The sequence below is a fragment of the Camelus ferus genome, chromosome 16 (genome assembly GCF_009834535.1).
Source record: "Camelus ferus isolate YT-003-E chromosome 16, BCGSAC_Cfer_1.0, whole genome shotgun sequence".
Taxonomy (NCBI): Eukaryota; Metazoa; Chordata; class Mammalia; order Artiodactyla; family Camelidae; genus Camelus; species Camelus ferus.
In genome coordinates this window covers 32742665-32759935 of record NC_045711.1, presented here as the reverse complement: position 1 = coordinate 32759935, position 17271 = coordinate 32742665, and the positions used below count along the sequence as shown (strand labels likewise).

Sequence of the window (17271 nt, the reverse complement as noted above, 5' to 3'; positions counted from 1 at the left end):
AATATTCTTTTGGTCCATCCATGTTGCTGCAAATGGCAATATTTCATTCTTTTTTTATGGCTGTATTGTGTTTGTGTGTGTGTGTGTGTTTGTGTATACACACACACAACATCTTCTAAGCAATTTGTCTGTTGGGCACTTGGGTTAGCTGTGTCTTAGCTACTGTAAACAGTCTGTTATGAACATTGGGGTGCATGTATCTTTAAGTGAATTTTTAAAAGGCAAATACTGTCACATTAGGATAAACACTATAATCCAATCATATGCTTCATATAAAGGGTGCACTAAAAACAAAATAATATGGAAAGGTTAAAAAAATAAACGGATGCTATGCTGTACACCAGAAATTAATATAACATGGTAAATCAAAACAAACAAATAAATAAATAATTTTACAAGTAAAAAAAGATACAAAAAAATAAATGGACAGGCAGTTATATCAGACAAACACAAACAAAAAGAGACATGAGTAGTAATGCTAATGGAAGATAAATCAGAACTCAGGGAAAGACACAAATAGCTTAGAGTGTTATTTTATACATAGATCTATCTATGTAAGCCTTGATGGAAGTATTGTCAGCTATAAACCATAATAAGAATAAACAGCATAGCCTCAAAATGCACAAATACTAATAGAAACAATCAAGGAAAATGACTGAAGTGTATTTTTTAACTTTAATTTTTTGTCAAAAAACTTAATACATTAAAATGAAATCTTCTGCATAGTCATGTAGCCACTACCACAATCAAGACACAGAAAACTTCTCTCACCCTAAAAAATGCCTTTTTGCTGCTGTTTGTAGTCAAATGCTCTCCACACCCTGAATTGCCTGAAAGCTCTTTGATCTATTCTCTATTCTTATAGTTTTGTCTTTTCAAGAATGTCATATAAATGGAATCATAGCATCTTTTTTTATGGGTACATAAGAGTTTTTATTATACTATTTTCATGTGGTTCAAAACATGTTTTTCAAAATTGTACAGATAATAAAGGAGAACATACAGATAAATTTTAGCACACACAGGAACTTGAGGTTATTTTGTATAATCACTCACTCTGTTGTCTGGTAAAAAAGAGGTAGTCAAAGCTTATTAAAAGAAAAATTAAGAAAAAGAAAAAAACCCACCCTGAATTTAGTCCTTCTTACTGGTCAAGGCACTAATTCCATCCCAGCTTCCAGCCTGATCACCCAACTCTTTTACACATACACAGCCTTTGTTCTTCCAATGAGTATTTATTATTAGTTAAGCCATGATTCAGGATCCCAGGGTGGGGATCACCGTGTACCCAAGTTCCCCTTCACCACCCCAGGGAGAAGGACAAAGGGAGAGGAGGTGGGGTGGAGCCAGTTCAGATCTTTTCAGGAAATGTACCTTCTACCGGGCGGTCATCCCAGGCTGATACCCAGGACATGGGGCAGAGGAACCTGTGCATACACGGGTACCATTAGCACACGGAGACATCCCCCTCTTAGCAGTCACTGCCTTCTCACAGTGGTGGGAGTCCAGGTAGTTCTGCCAGCAGTTCCTGGTCTGGTTCTGGTTGAGGAAGCAGCTGTCAAAGCGGGCAGTCTGGGAGTTCCTGATTTTGGTCTTGATGCCTTCTGCCATAGTGCTGACCCCTAAAGACACCCCTAAGCTGCTGGAAGCTCAGTGTAACCTTCAGCAAAGACACGAATCCATCGTGGCTTTTGAAAATGGCTCCTTTCCCGCCTCTGAGATTCTTCATAGTGCACCATGTACCCATAGTTCATTCTATTTTATTGCTGAGTAGCACTCCGTTGTATGGCAGTATCTCAACTGCTTACCATTCACCCATTCACCCACTGAGGGCTTTTAGGTGGTTCTAGTTTTAGGCAATTATGAATAATGTTATAAACACTCATGTATAGGATTCTGTATGAACATAAATTTTCATTCTCTTGGGTAAATACCCAGGGACTGATTGCTGGGTCATATCATTTGGTAACTGTATGTTTAACTTTACAAGACACTGTCCAGCCTCTTTTCCAAAATGGTTGTACTATTTTGCATTCCCAAACAGTAATGAAGTTCTTGTTGCTTTACATCCTTGCCTGCTTTTGGTATTTGAAGCACAATCTTAACATATCACTATTAATCAATGACAGTACATACACTCCCAATCAAGTATAAAATACACAGAGATGTGGACAATATAATTACAACTAAGGTTGAATTAATAAACATTTCATGTCAATATCTGCACTTGATAGTGCAAACATCTTCATTTCACGAATCTGTGGAACATTCATAAAAGCAGATCATATTCTAGACCACAAAGAAAACATTAATTCATTTCCCAGTGTAGAAACTACCACAATGTCATAAATTTCAAAATTAAAAAGAGAAGTTTAAACAGTAACAAAAATAATCATTGTAAAGAAAAAAAATGTTACCTGCCATTCCAGTTCTGCAAGGATCAAGCTATGAGCCACTGCAGTCACTCACAGTGTGCCTTGAGATATCTGCTCTTTGTGATTAGCAATCATCCTTGATGTTTGACTACATGTTTTTATCCCAGGGGAAAAAAAAATCACATATATCCTGGCCCCTCAGTTATCTCCTTCAGTTCACCTCTTCTCAGAGCTGTCTGAGGGCTGTGTTTCATGCTATATTTCTCAGTAAGACACTGAATACACTCAGTGCACAGCTCTTATGCTATGCCTTTTGTTCTTTTTTAAAGTCAATATAGAGGTTACAAAACACTTGCCAAAATAATTACTGTTTTGGATCAAGGAGGAATTTCTAAATTTAAATAAAGACTGTGTAGAAAATAAGGAAGGTAAGAATCTTATTCAACTACAAACTCAGGCTGAAATGCTTTCATTATTACAAAACAAACAATATACTTTCCTTATTAAAAGTTAAGAGAAAAAAAGGAAAAGAATTCCCACGAAAAACATGCAAAGGACGTAAAGATAACCAGATATTGTGCTGGTCTGTTTTCTGTTTCCTCTCCCAGTAAATCGAACCCAGCGGGCAGGGGAATATTCTTGCTGCCCACTTGTGAGAAATAGGCCTGGATCACTACATAAGCTCAATACTTAGAAGTACTTTCATCTTTCCCAAAGTTAGGCCTTCTCTCCTTTGGGCTTCCAAAGTAGTTTGCTTATAGCTCTATTTTAGCATTTATTACAGTATAGCAGTCACATAAGTCTTCCACGTCATACCAATCCTTTAAAAACAAACATTTGTTTACTACTCAGAATGTGCCAGGCGGTTGACATTAATTCATTTACTCCTTACAACACTTACTTTTTTGATTTTCCTGTTTTTCACAAATTGAGGCTCAGAAAGGCTAAGTGATCAAGGTCACGAGGCGAATTCATCACAAAGGCAGCTTTTGGTTGCACATCAGCGCGCTTTCAAACACAAGCTTTTTCTACCGGTATAGTCTACGTTAAATTCAGGGGCAAAGCTAGTTTAACACCTTTATTTCCTCAGCTCCTAGCCTAGCTCCTAGCACAGAATATCTCAAGCAGGCTAGGCATTACCTGCGTCCTGTGGTTTCTAAAGTTTCGAGGTTTTGTACTACAGTGAGATGAACTAATTATAAGCTGACGACGTACGTGGGGAAGGAAACCAGAATTTAAGACACTGCGCGACTCTCAGTCGTTCCTGGAAGCCCATCTCTATGGTTGGCGTGTAACCATTCTATACTGTGGAGGACTCAGAGAGTATGGCCAATCATTAGGCCAGTTTAAAGTCACGTGACCGACAATCTGGCCTGCTACTGGCTAATAGCGGTAAAGCCCGCCCAACCACCTCCGGTCGGCTACTTTAAGGAGAAGCCGGACCCGTTCCCTTTCCTTTCAGCGAGTGTGAAGCTGGAGAGGTGAGTTAATCTGTCCCGGGACTTGGGACCTGGGAGCCGAGCGGAGGACGGGTGGCCAGCGGTGATGACATCTAATAAAGCACGTGTTAGACTGCTGACGAGGGTGATGCGAACTAGAGTCTGAGCCTGGCTGCAGCGGCGGCGGCGGTGGGAAGGGAGCGGTCCTGCGGGCACACTTACAATCCACTGCTTTCGTTCTTGCAGATCCGGGCCGGACGAGGACGTCAGATCTACTTGTTCTTCCAGCCCTTCGACCCTCCTCCGAATCTAAATAAAACGGTTTGACCCCAGCGCTAGTATCTTGTGTTCTTTGTCGCGATGCGCTGCCTTTGAGCCCTCGCCGCGCCTGCGCGTGGCGCCGGGGGTCAGGCTGCAGCGCCAGAGCACGCGCTCGCGCATAACTGGGGCCGTCTGCCCCCGCAGCGGCGGCCCTTTTAACCGCGAGCCACACGGCGTCACCGAACTGTTGGGCGTGGGGGCCTGTAAAGAGCCCCCAAAACGAGGGTTAAAAACCTACGGGAGACGTCGTTCAGTTAGCTGCGGCGTGGATGGTGTCCTCAGGGAGGAGAGATGAGAATCCGACTGTGGCCTACATTTAGGGCCAACTGCTGCTTTAGATGTGCCCCAGATAGCTCACAGCAGGGTTTTGTGAAGGTGAGTTAGATGTGCATTGCGGGGCACAACATAGGCACTAAAGAAACGCACAATCACTCCATAGTCCAGATCTAGGCGATAGCGATCTCTCGGGCTTAGGTGAAATGTGCCGAAGGGCGAAGTATTCACAAGCACCATGTCTTAACTGCTTTGGTGTCAGTAACGGGAGGGGACCCTGAGTTAAAATTAGTAGGTGATTGGTATAAATTCCAGCTCAGGAGCAGAACTTCTTAAAATATGAACTGAGGATAATAGTGCCTACTTTATATTTCAGTGTGGTGAGGACTACCTTGGACCCTTAGGACAGGTACAGTGATCACCGAAGAAACAGGCTGCTATTGGCAGCTGAGGGCCCAGGCGCCCTGTACCGAGTTTATTCTGTCCCTGTTATCTAAGCAGGATTAAGTACAAATAACTTAGATGCTTACCTAGTATTTGACATGAGATCTTTATTTTGTGAAACAATGCAAGCTTGTAAAGATTGTAAATCCCCACATACTATTTGATTAAGTGCAACAGGATACAGTCGTGTAATCGCTACACAGTAGTGCATCTAGTCCTTTGCCTTTAGTTATTGCACAAAAGTAAGACCAATTAACAAGACATGCGGGCTGACAGGCAAATTGGCCTACACAATGAGAAATTAGAACAGTACACCAACTGGAATGGTCCAATAATTTAAGTCATATTTTAATGGTTCAATTAAAGTAATCAAGTAAGGGTTCAAATATTTTTTCAATATATTAACTTCTTTAAAGTCATGTTCAGGCAAGGTGCTGTTTAAAAAACTTAGCTTTGTCCACAGATGTAAGTTGTCCAAAGTTACCCAAGATAAAGTTTGTTGAACGCAGTTTTAATTTTTAAAAATTGTATTTTAAGTGTACTTCTCAAAGCAAATTATGCAATTTGAGGGAGACTTGAAACTTGTAAACTAAATATTCTGACACAAATGCACAAAATAAAGTTGGCAATGTTAAGTGTCACATTAATTTTGAGATCTGTAGTGTTTGATGTTGGGCAAAGTTTTGGTCTAGACTCAAGATGTTAAAGAGCAGTTCTCCATTTTGGCCATCAGAAAAGGAAATTTGCAAAACATCCCAAACCAGTTAACAAAGCATTTAAGATGCCTACATAAAGCTTTCCAGAGCACACAGGAGGTGCCAGCTGGAAAAAAACAGTGGCTCTGGTTTTCTGGCCCCACTCCAGTCATGTGCAGTGTTTGACATTTTCACATACACTTGTCTCAGGAAAACATTTGAGATAAGTTAGAAACCAGGTGATTTAGCTCATTGGTAAAAGGCAGAGGATGGTTTGATCTCATGGCTTTGCCCAGTGTTCACATGAATCCCACTGTTCCCCGCCCCAGCTGACAGTGTTCGAGTGTATGTTCTATGGCTAGTTGCTTCCAAAACGCACGATTTACTAAGAGTAGGTTGCTATGTATATGTCTATCACCAAAGGAACAGTTCACAAAATTCCATTCCCACCCTCCACACAGGTAACCACAGTGACATTCTCTGCACGTGGAGGGCTGCGTCACAGGCTATAAGTGAGAGAACATTCCACTGCACTGGCTGCTTTAGGAAAAGCTTTGGAGGCGTCAGGAGGCAAGGGGAAGCCTTTCAGTTGTGCAGCTTTGCTCTTCATGTGCTCTTTTGCTGCCACAAAAAAACTGGTAGAAAAGCCATGGTGTGAGTCACCTGTAATCTCTGGATCCACTGATGATTCTTCCAGTTTCCTTTGCCGAGTCAGAGCTTTGCAGCAGGCAGTCTGGACACTTGACGGTGGACTGGGCCCGGGCAGGCAGAGGGCAGAAGCTGTGACACCAGGGAAGGCCAGTGCCACAGCCCAGATGGTAGCCGAGAACCCCAAACCTTGAGCTCCATTTCCTAATACTGGGAACACCAGACCTGCACCTATCACAGCTGGTCCGCAGCCTCCACAGGTGGGTCCTTCAGGAGGCTGGATGCGGAGCGAGGATCCATGGCTGAGTGCATTATAGGGATATAAACATCGTCCATGTTTGGCATGACAAAAACTTTCTGTGGAGGGAAAGAACAGCCATGTGGAAGAATGCTCTGTTTTCTCAGGCTGTTGCCCTCCTCTGTTCTGACTGTAATTTTAGGCTCTAGGCAAGTTTTTAAAATAACATGAAACAACTTTTCCTACATGTTTCAAACTGATTCCTCAACAGTATTTAGTGTGGAGGACTCACACCAGTATGTGAACACAAGAACACAATACGCTCAGGCAGAAGGAGCCTTTGATTTCATGTACATATAATAAAATTACTCATGATAAGTAACATTATTCTAAGAGAATTGGCGTAAGCTGCTCACAGTATTTCCAAATTATATCCAAAGCACATATTCCAAGTGAATTTATCCATTTAAATCCTAGCAACAAAATGCAAGCTTTTTTTTTTTTTAAACCAGAATCAGACAGAGCTACATGTGAAAGAAATCTCACTACAGTGAAGACCTGAAGGACAATCTGTAATTGATACGAATGGTGCTTTACCTATCTGTTTATAAACTGATTTATGTAAGTGAATTTTAGCTATGTATTCAACTTCAGCTGTGCTTTCTTACCAAAGCAAAAACAAAACAGGTGGCTATGGGAGAAATGCAAGCAGTTAGCCTTCAACTTCCCAACTTGCCTCAAAAATACCAGGCCCCAAAGTCTGCCCCCTAAAAGAGACGACCCCTATGCCCCTGAAAGAGATGACCCACTCAAATCCCTAATGTAGGACCTAGGGAGGTAAGACAAAAGGGAAAATACTGAAGGCATGAGGTTGTCTTTAGCCTAACTAGGTTCAAAGTACTCTTCCTTTGGAGATAAGATTAAGCTTCCCAGAAACGGGTTTTTAGTTATATTTAACCCATAGCTTTTAAATAATAAAAATGTAATTTTAAAGGCAATAACTCAAAATACACCACTGCAAAAATAATAGGGGCCTTCTTCAAAAGGTGAAATTCATTACAAAGTAAACTGTTAACTCAAAGTTTTAAAAGACAACTGTGCCTCAAATATCTAATGAAAACTTGACAGAAATAGCTCGTTCCGGGGCCTCGGCTACACTGCTGTTACCTTTGGTGGCAGAATGCAGAAGACAGGCTTGGAGAACGAGCTTTGGCTTAGTCAACTTCAAGACTACTCTAGAAGATCTGCACGGGAGGGGCAGGCCTGATTCATCTTTGGACTCCCAGAGTAGGTGGTAGTGGCACATGGAATGGTTTCCATGAATGCTGAAATGAACAAACTGAGCAAGGTGGGTACCACAGAAGGCAGGAGCGATTTCCCTGACTGCTGGCCAGGTGCTACTAGCTGGCCAATTCCATACTCCACCCAAACAAAAAGTCCAAAGATGGCCCCAGCAGGTGGACGGCTGAACCCTCGCCAGGCCTGCTGGTACAAGACAGTCATTTTGCTCTTTGACCCCTACCTTTTGGGTTTCCTCTGAAGACTACTGGACAGGGTTCTGTGGATGAGTTTCAGACTTTCTGAAGGTGTGCCTGAAGTGTTCCGCCTGTTTGATCATATGTGTTCTTTCCTGGGATGAGAGTCCATAGCTTTCGCCAGATTCTCAAAGGTGAACCCTGACCCACATGAAGTTCAGAACCTCTGTTCTACCCAGAGCTTTTAGACTCAGCGTGAAACACTGGATGACACTGCAGGTTTACCTGAAACTCCTGCTCCAGTTTCTTCTCTATCCAGTCTGTCACATGAACTAAAGTCACTTCTCTCTCTCCAAGTTTTGGCCGAGCTTTCAGCTCTATAAATGGTGGCTTCCGGAAACCGTACCTTTTAAAAGAAGATAAGTAATAACCACATTTAGAAGCAAAGAAAGGAAGAGAATAGTACCAAGAGCGAACATTCCTCATTTACACGAGGCTTTATCACTACTTACATGTTCTCTTCTTCTGAAAACTCCTTGTAAAAGATAATTCAATGCAACAAGTATGAATTGTGAACTCCCTGTGTCCCTCGACCGAGGGGTGTGATAACTTGAGAACAGTTCTGACAAACTAAGAAAGCCAGGAAACGCCACTGGGAAAGTCCATGACCTGGGCTTTTTGGTTTTTTTTTTTTTTTTTTTTTTTTTTTTCCTAAAATAGCAAGGATCTTTTCTGTTTCTATTTTTATGAAAGTAGTATATGTCTGTTACAAAACCCAAAATATACAAGCATATAAAGCAGAAAATAAAAGACACTGCCTCTCTCTGAATCTCACCAAGACAGGACCACTGACAGAAGTGGGGTTAATTTCCTCCATACTCCTAATTTGCGTATATAAATAGAGAATATTCTGTAACCTGCTTTTTCATTCTACATTCCACATCATGATTATCATGGCTTCTCAGTAGAGTGGACTGGCACTCAGAATTGTGAGAAAAATATCCAGACAAGAGACTGTGTGCTATCAAACTATCTAAAAACTTCAATCCATCATGGACCAATGTTTTGAAAAATCCAGGCACACCTTGGAGATACTGTGGGCTCTGTTCCAGACCCCCTCAATAAAACTAATATTGCAATAAAATGAGTCATAGGAACTTTTTGGTTTCCTGGTGCATCTAAACGTTATATTTACACTGTAGTCTATTAAGTGTGCAAGAAATACATACCTCAACTTAAAAATACTTTATTGCTTAAAAAATGCTAACCGTCATCTGACAAGGCAGAGTTGCCACAAACCTTTAATTTGTGAAAAACACAGTATCTTACAAGTTCAATAAAGTGAGGCATAGTAAGACGAGGTATGCCTGTACAATTAAAATGGCAAATTGCTATAAATATTTCTCCACACTCTTGATATTTACACTTATCTTGGTGGATCGATAACAACAGTCAGGCACTCAAGCATGCAATGGGTAGCACCATCCTAGAGGCCTTTAACTCCTACTGATCAGTGGCCCTGGGAACTGGTAAGTCAAAGCTTGTTGTATCAACTCTCAATATTAAAAAAAAAGTTTTTTATTAGGCTTGGAAAACTACACAGTGAGGTATTAGCAGTGGTTATTTTAGGATGGTAAGACTATAGGCTTTTGTTTTCCCAGTAAAAATATTACTTTAAAAAGTCTAAAATGGTATTTTAAAGTTTTTCCTGGGAAACACAATTATCATCATTAAATGATCAGTGAATTAAAAAAATCCTCTGTGAACATTCCTACTAGCCCTTCTGATCACTAAGGATGTGGACCAGCATGCTGGTTTCACTCTATGATAGAACAGAACTATCTTTTTCATATGAGTGTGGTTTATGGTACAATGAGGTCTTTGGTGCAATCCCTGTATATCCTTATGCACATTTTATAGGACTTGGAATGTCAATTTAAAATTGAAATTGAAATTTACAGACAGTGATTTTCTTCTGCTGGACCCACGAGTAATTTACTTCAGTGATTCTCAATCTTGGCTTAGTTCCCCAGCCCCTGAATCCTGGGGGACAGGCTGGGCACAGCTTTAACAAGTCCCCAGGTGACTATGGTATGAGGTGGGGTTAAGACCCACTGGTTCATTTAAATGACAACTCTTTAGGTAGATCTTCTGCCACAACTACCAAGCACACACGCTCCTGCATCCTTAACAGCCAGGTCTGACCTAGGGGGGCCTTCCCTAACCACCCAGGATTCTGCTGGATGTGTGATCCCTGCCTGTAATGCAGGCATAAGGTTGGCCTTGTCTCCCCAGGATGCTTTGAGGACTGACCAGGTGAAGCAGTTACCCCCCAGGCCAGGCAGAGAGTTAAGAGCCCTAACAAGTGACAGTTTTTCCTACTGGTGGGAAGGGTTGACTTGAGAGACGAGGAAGACCAAGAATAGAAACAGCTCATCCCACAAACTTTACCTACTAACCTTAACTCTCCCAAGCGTGTGGAGATGAGTCTTAATATGTGAATTAACTACTCACAGAAGGAAGCAGAATTAGATTTACAACTAATATTAAGGTTCCACGAAAAACGTTTGCAAGTCCTTCTGCCCAGGGAAGGTACTTTCCACAACGTCAAGGGTAAGCAGGCTGGGATTTTTAGGGTCACGCAACAAGGGGAACCCCGGCTGTCCCTGAGGGGCCCTCTGCGTACCATATTCGGTCTGTCGGGGGAGGTGGGATGTTGACCGCCAAGGTTCCTCTACATTCCTGAACTTCCACGGTTAGTAGCAGGGGTGTATTGGAAACTTCTTCAATCTTCTTTTTAATGAACTCTGTCTCCGTGGCTTTTTGGAAATATTTTGACTTGGTTATTTTATCAACAAACCTCATAATCTTACTTGTCCGATGACCCCCAACATACCTTTAAATGAGAGACACAAACAGGTGTTAGTATGAACTTTGTTCCTTCCCAAGCAAAAACTTGGTGGCTCCGTGTTCACCTTACTGCAGACCAGAGTTTCTCAACCGCAGCGCCACTGATGTTTTGGGCTGGGTGATTCTCTGCTGTGGGCACTGTCCCATCTACAGTGTTTAGCAGCACCCCCGCCTTCGCCTGCCACACGTCAATAACACGCTCCTCTGCAGTCATGACAATAAAAAATGTCTCTGGACATTGCAAAACGTCCTCTGAGGGGAACAAAATAACCCTCAGTTCAGAACTATTACTTAGACAAGGTGTAGACATCAGACAGAGCCTGAGTCTTGACGGAGAGTCAGACCGAGTTCTCACAGTGTAAGCAGAAGGGGCATCTCACCTGTTCCCCTTTGTAACCTTCAAATACTGAATATAAGTTCAGTGTCCTCTTAGAGAAATCTCACCATCTCTATATAGCAAATAAGAACTCATGCTGCACCCACAGGGACACAAAACACAGGAACTGACTGACTGCCTTTTAGATGGTGTCACACCAACTTTGAGCAGCAACTATTTGTCAAAGGCCTTAGAAACATCCAAAGAAAAAAGCTACATCAAGCTGATATGCTAGCAGGCCAGGAAAGCAAGCTTCTGTATCAGGTCTGCCCTAAGAAGAGAAGATGTTTGCTTCCTAAAATCCTCCACCATTGCAGGGTATCAGGAATAATATGTGTATGTGTGTGAGGGAAAGCAATTATTCTTTAGAAGATGAGTAGAGTTTAAATAATACACACAAACTTTAGTGCCAACTCCTCAAACGTCTGGATTCTCTTCTCAGCTTCTGTAGGATTTCAAAGTGAATAGGTTGATATTTTCTTACAAATGCTTCTGAATCATCTCATTTCTTTATCATTTTAGTTTCTTCATTCACTTTAAATAATTAAAAGATCCTTACAGAGAGGCTGCTTAAGCACTTTGATCACTCCACAGTCCAGTCAACAGGCAAAGGGAGCCCTGGAATGAAGTTCATGATCCCAAAGATCAGCTAAGCAAGCCATGTTTTCCAAAGTCACCAAGAAATCACCTGAATGTTTCAGCTGTGGAGGAACTGAAAGCTCAACAAGCAAGTAGTGCGCCCCGCCAGCACCAGGGGGAGGTGTTGTGTCATTCATGCTCCTTCAGATAACCATGCCCTTCAGTTCTCTATTACCCACTCCAGTGGCCTGAGAAAACCATTTTGATCTGGACCTTCATAATTAAGGAAAGCTATACTGGCCTTTTTGCTTTGGGGCCTGGAATTTTAAGCCACTGGCTTTTAGTTATTAATGCAAAAACCATCCACTCAGTGTGAAGGAGGAAAAAAATCACAGGAAAAGGCAAAAAAGGCTCAGTCCCAACTTGCTGCCCTGACCCCGGAAGACCCCAGAAGCTGGGTCCACTCACCCTTCGGCCCCTGGGACAAGCGGTTTGTCTCCCGCGCTGGGCTCTGGCGCGTCGTCTTCGTCGGAGGAGCCAGCACTGGAGGACTCCTCGTCGCTGTCGGCCAGACAGAACGCCCTGGGCCTGCAACTGATCAGGGCGGAGTCACCAGGCAGCCTGCCCGCCCCGCGCCCCGGCTCTGCTTATGAAGAGCACGCGTTCCACCGCCATCAATCTGTCATCATTCTCTCCCACCCACCTCCCACCTGGCAGAAGAGGCCCAACCCGAGTCCTCGGACTGGCCCAATTTACCCGGGAGACTCTTTGGCACCAAGCCCCCTGGCAGGACCGCAGAGGACTTGGGCCTGAAGGGTTCGATTCCGCGCATGCGTCAGAAAGACAGGTGGTGGGAGCATGATGCAGTCACATAAAATGCAGTGATTTCGTCAACAGTGCAGCGTGGTCAATGGGAGGGTGAGTGGAAAGAAGGATGGTTGCAGGGTGAGGTGACAGCTCATGTTGGCAACATGACCACCTCACTGATGACAGGGATGTTCAGGCAAGTGCGCTGACTCCAGCTGAGTTCAACAACTATGATGCCTTCTGGCTAAGTTACCTCCAAGTTAGTTTTGGTTCAAGACTCCTTCCTAGTGAAATTATGTATCTTACCCCATGTCTGCTCCAGCTCCTGAAGGTCACAGAAAAAGACCACCACAAGGTACAAATCTCAAGGACTCTAGGGAGCAACTGACATTGAGAACCCAGGAACTTTTCTGGAGAAGTACAAATTTAAAACTGTTTTTAAAATGCAGGAATAAAAAAACCTCACTGGAAAACAATGTCCCTCATTAATCTTTCCAGGGTGGAGCCTCAGTTTCCAGAGGCCTGGGGGTTGCTGGATCACCAGCAGTGGTGAGTGATCGAGGTTCCCCCTACTGTGGGGGGTCCTGGTAGAGCTTTGGACCCACAAAAAGCACCTCTCTCCCTGGATGGTGGCTTTGCTTCAGAAAGACAGGCGGCAGGGCCCATCTCTGAGGGTTAGAGGCAATGTGGATGAAATAAGCAAGGGACAGAGTAGTCTCTGAACACTATTAAGCTACCAATGGTCACTGAGCAGAGGGTGGGCCTTGTATTTTGGATAAGGACAAAATCACCAGGGCAGGGGAAGGCAGCACAATTTAGGTCCTATCTCCCTGCAGGTGTACTCCTTTAGAGTCTTCCTCAAATGCTGTCCTTGGGACCACCAGAAGTCCAGGGGGCAGTCATCTCCTGGCCAACAAGGGTCAGGGGCACCCAAGGGCAGAGCACACCCACCAGTGTGGACTAGAAAGCCCAGCAGAAGCCCCAGCACTGGGGAGACGGTGGGTACTGAAATCTCCGCCCTGAAACAGGAGCCCAGCTGTAAGAGGACCGCGAGAATGTCCTCCCTGGAAGGACACCCGGATCCTCCTCAACCCTGGCTCTGAAACATTAGAGCCAACAGGCTTGAGTGTACCATTAAAAGGAAACTCCCTCTGCAGAAACAAAAGCCTCTTGTCCCTAGCCACGGGGACAGCACCTGACTCTTCCTCCTTTCATCAGAGGCCTGGCTAATCCAGGAAATGCTCATGTGTATCCGCTGATCATAAAACCATCTCAGAGCTTTCCACGGTTAGGCAGCACTCAGAGAGCTCTCCTTTTATATAAAATGTACAGAGCAAGATATGATTCCCAAGAAAGTCTACACTGGGTCTTGGGATGAAGAAAGTCAGGGAGATAAATCCCCAAAGATAAAACGACCATCTCGGACACCTATCTTACTTTTCCATCAGTAAAATGACTGAGCCCCGGCTCAGACCTAACACTGCCTGGAAAGGAATCTACCCAGCACAAAGGGCCACCTCAAGATCTTGGACCACAGTGAACCCCGCAGAACCACTGCCCCCTCCAGTCCCCACTGGTATCTGTCATCTGGCAGCTTCCAGACCTGGGGCAGAAGATGCCAAAGGCTGAGCACTGCAGTGAGTTCTTGGGTTCCCAAATTAATCCTCCGCAGGACAGAGAACAGGACAAATTTCGTGGCTTGAAGTTAATAATTTAGACAGTGCTACATCAGTTAAAACAGCTCAGATGACATGAAGTTCTGATTCTGACCAAATGGTACCTCTGCTCTCTGCTTGGGAAGCTGTATTATGAGGCACCGAATAATTACTAATTAAAAGTGTAACGAAATGTTTGGCTATATTCAAGTTTGATAACTGACATGCATTTTGTGATCTCAACCTTATGATGTCGGCATGAATTTCAGAGAAAGACACCCTGCACATTCTTATATAAGATGTGCTAGAAAGCGATAAACCTATTTTCTTTGAAACACACCTTAGAATTCCAGATGAGTGTGATATCCTTTCAAAGTGCCACCTGAAAAGGCTTATTCCAGTTTTGCTGCCTCTGCTAAAAATCTTTCTGGAAATGTGCTTGGAGTCAGACACATAAGAAAAAGTGGATTATTTTATCACTGATACTCAGGTCTTAAATCAAACGTTTCTTAGCCTCATATTACCACCATCATTGCTGAATGACTTACGGCAATTTCTCAAAGATCTAATCCATCTAGAAAGCGAGATGATTTGCTGTCACTCAGAATAGTTAAAACAATGTCACAGACTCCAGAGGCAACTCTAAAAAGCAGCTCCAAAAAAACGCTTTTAAGTGAAGGATGCATAATTAAACAGGCCAGTGAGGTGACTGCTTTAAGGGGGAACACATTCATGAGAGTGCATTCATTTTCTTTAAAAGAGACTGGATCCAGACGTGTGCCACAGACACACCATGAGCGTGCACACACGCAGCTAGACTGAGTCACAGTGTGGGCTACAAGCACTGGTCTCCCAGAACGTGAGGGTCTCGGGACAGGGTGGTGGACCAAGGTATACTGTGGACTCAATACAGAGGTCACAGGAGTCCTCCCTGTGGGGACTGGCACAGCAGCCAGGCTTCAGGGCTGGAGCATGGGCAGGTGCCTTCCAGGAAATGCCCCACCGCAGTGCACTTGTCCATTTAAAGAGTAGCCGCTATGCACAGCAGTTCCCTTACTGACTTGCTGAGGTCCCCTCAGGCCGACTCCTGAAGTTAGGACTGATCAGCTCACCACCTGAATTCTATTTTGAGTGCCTTACTGCCCCAAAGTTACCATAACTCCAATATGTAACAAGATTAGGTGGGAAATAAAAAGACTAAAGGAAACAGGTCTGCAAACATAAAGTGTACCCACATTTCAAAGGGAAGGGCCTTCACCAGAGTGAAAGGGCAGAGACCTCAACTCAACACCACCTGTGGGATGATTACCTGAGAATGGAAAGTAGGACCGCCTGCAGGCTGAGCAGCCTCTCCTCATGGACGCCCCATGGGCAGTCATTTGCACCCTTGAAAGGGGACTGACAAAAACAGTGACAAAGCAGAGGTGGGCTCTGGACAAGCCCTGCCCGGAAGGGAGGCCCAGGACAGGAGGCCTCGGGCTAAAGGGAGGGCACTTCAGGCACAGACAGGCTGCTCCGGGAGAGGCCTCCTCAGGGAAATGTCAGCGCTGGGCAGCACTAGGCAGGTGCATGGACTCTGCTCTCGTCTGGTCTCTAGCCTCAGGTTGAGTCTATGCTCTGACTGAGGAGAAGTGGGTCCTCGAATCACTTCTGGGGTAAGGCTCTTATGTATGGATGGGCTTTTGGAGGCTCTCAAAGTTCCCAGAAACTGTGAGCCAAACGGTGCCCTCTGTAGGCATTTTCTGGGGGAAGGATCTAGAGTTCTCAGATTCCCAAGGGGGCCTTTTATGCAAAAAAGGGTTAAGGGCTCATTTTTCCAGATCTTTTTCTCACAAGTGAAGTGCTTCTGAATTGCATTTTTCCTTGCTTTTAAAATTAAATGACAACCAATTATACATCAATATTTAACATTTAACACCCTCACAAGAAGCAAAATATTTTATACGACTCTTACTAGAAAAAAATGACTTTAGCTATATATTACAAATTAAACATAAGGCCATCATATTCCTAAACCAGGGTGGTTTTTTTCATGCAGTCTAGAGAAGCACTGCTTGCTTAGAAACATGTCCATCCTGTGATCAGCCAGAGTGCATGAACTTGAAATTGCGCCAAGAGAGCCGTATGACTAACAGTGAACGTGGGACACCTAAGCGGCAAAGATCTCAGGGGCCCGATCGTGGTGGGGCCCACCTGCTGCCAAGACCCCTCTTTCCAATGGAGTCCCAGCGGCTTTGGGCCAGCACAGGGCCATTTCCAGGAAGGGCTCCCTGCACAAAAGCTTCTGACTGAGCTCTGCTCTGTCCCGCTCCCAGGTAGTTAGGCCTCATTTTCAAGACTGCTTCTGCCTAAGGTGCTGGGTTTTATCGGCAGCTGGTCCTGCGACTCTGGTGTCATGAGACTGGACTGATGGCGCTGGACTGGGCATGGGGCTGGGCGGGGCATCCAGGGGCGGAAGCTGAGTCTGACTAGAGGGCTAGGTCAGGACCGTGCAATTCACGCCAAGGAAGTCTGAACGACTTTCCCTACCAGGAAAGCCTCTTAAATACTCCTGATCTTAATCCTCTCAGGTCTACAAATGGTGTCTTTATGTCCAGGAACACAGCGAAAGGACAAGCTTCCTCATGGTGTCACATGGGTCCAAATGAGACTCAGCACTGACAGGGTATGAAATGCTGCATGGAGAGCTGAGGAACACCACTCACCGGAAAATACAATCCACAGATTGCCGAATCCACACACATTTTACCCAACAGTAGAAAAGTGAAAGGAAAACAGCACAGATACAGGTTAGATTGCATACAGCACGTTAAGTTCTCCAACAATAAAAATAGGAACATTTTCATTAAGTAACCTGGATAAACCAGAAAAATCTCAGTGAAAGAACATTTTCAAATGTATGTGCCAGCTCCCCCAACCCCTATCTACTGTGCTGTACTCATGTACGAACACAAGCATTAGGTCAGCATCGTGACTGAGCACAAGCCGAAGAGCCTGTGTCTTATATTTATATTCAGACTCTGAGAAGGTGGCTCC

The 17271-nt window shown here is 44.1% G+C and overlaps 2 protein-coding genes and 2 non-coding genes across 6 annotated transcripts in view; 2 read left to right on the top strand and 2 right to left on the bottom strand.

The window, feature by feature from the left end:
- Positions 1–672: 672 nt before the first annotated feature.
- LOC116656760 (cytochrome c oxidase subunit 6B1-like) lies at positions 673–4360 on the bottom strand. Its single transcript, XM_032457077.1, is given in 2 exon segments — positions 673–1470; positions 1473–4360. Coding segments are annotated over 2 exon segments (258 nt in total). The 5' UTR covers positions 1612–4360; the 3' UTR covers positions 673–1351.
- On the top strand, positions 3915–3982 carry LOC116656884. Its single transcript, XR_004311891.1, has one exon. It is a non-coding gene; the product is annotated as a small nucleolar RNA SNORD104 (small nucleolar RNA).
- Positions 4177–4309, top strand: LOC116656903. The gene has a single exon (XR_004311910.1). It is a non-coding gene; the product is annotated as a small nucleolar RNA SNORA76 (small nucleolar RNA).
- Positions 4361–4939: 579 nt separating the features above from the next.
- Positions 4940–17271, bottom strand: part of TEX2 (testis expressed 2) — a 123890-nt gene continuing 111558 nt past the window's right edge. For 2 of the 3 annotated variants that reach the window (XM_032457075.1, XM_032457073.1), the window contains exons 9-12: positions 12242–12367; positions 10595–10804; positions 8194–8314; positions 4940–6552 (exon numbers count right to left, since the gene is read on the bottom strand). In XM_032457075.1, coding sequence (XP_032312966.1) covers positions 6430–6552; positions 8194–8314; positions 10595–10804; positions 12242–12367 — 580 coding nt within the window. In that variant the 3' untranslated portion in view covers positions 4940–6429. The remainder of the gene's footprint in view (positions 6553–8193; positions 8315–10594; positions 10805–12241; positions 12368–17271) is intronic. The other variant, XM_032457076.1, reaches the window with a different exon arrangement.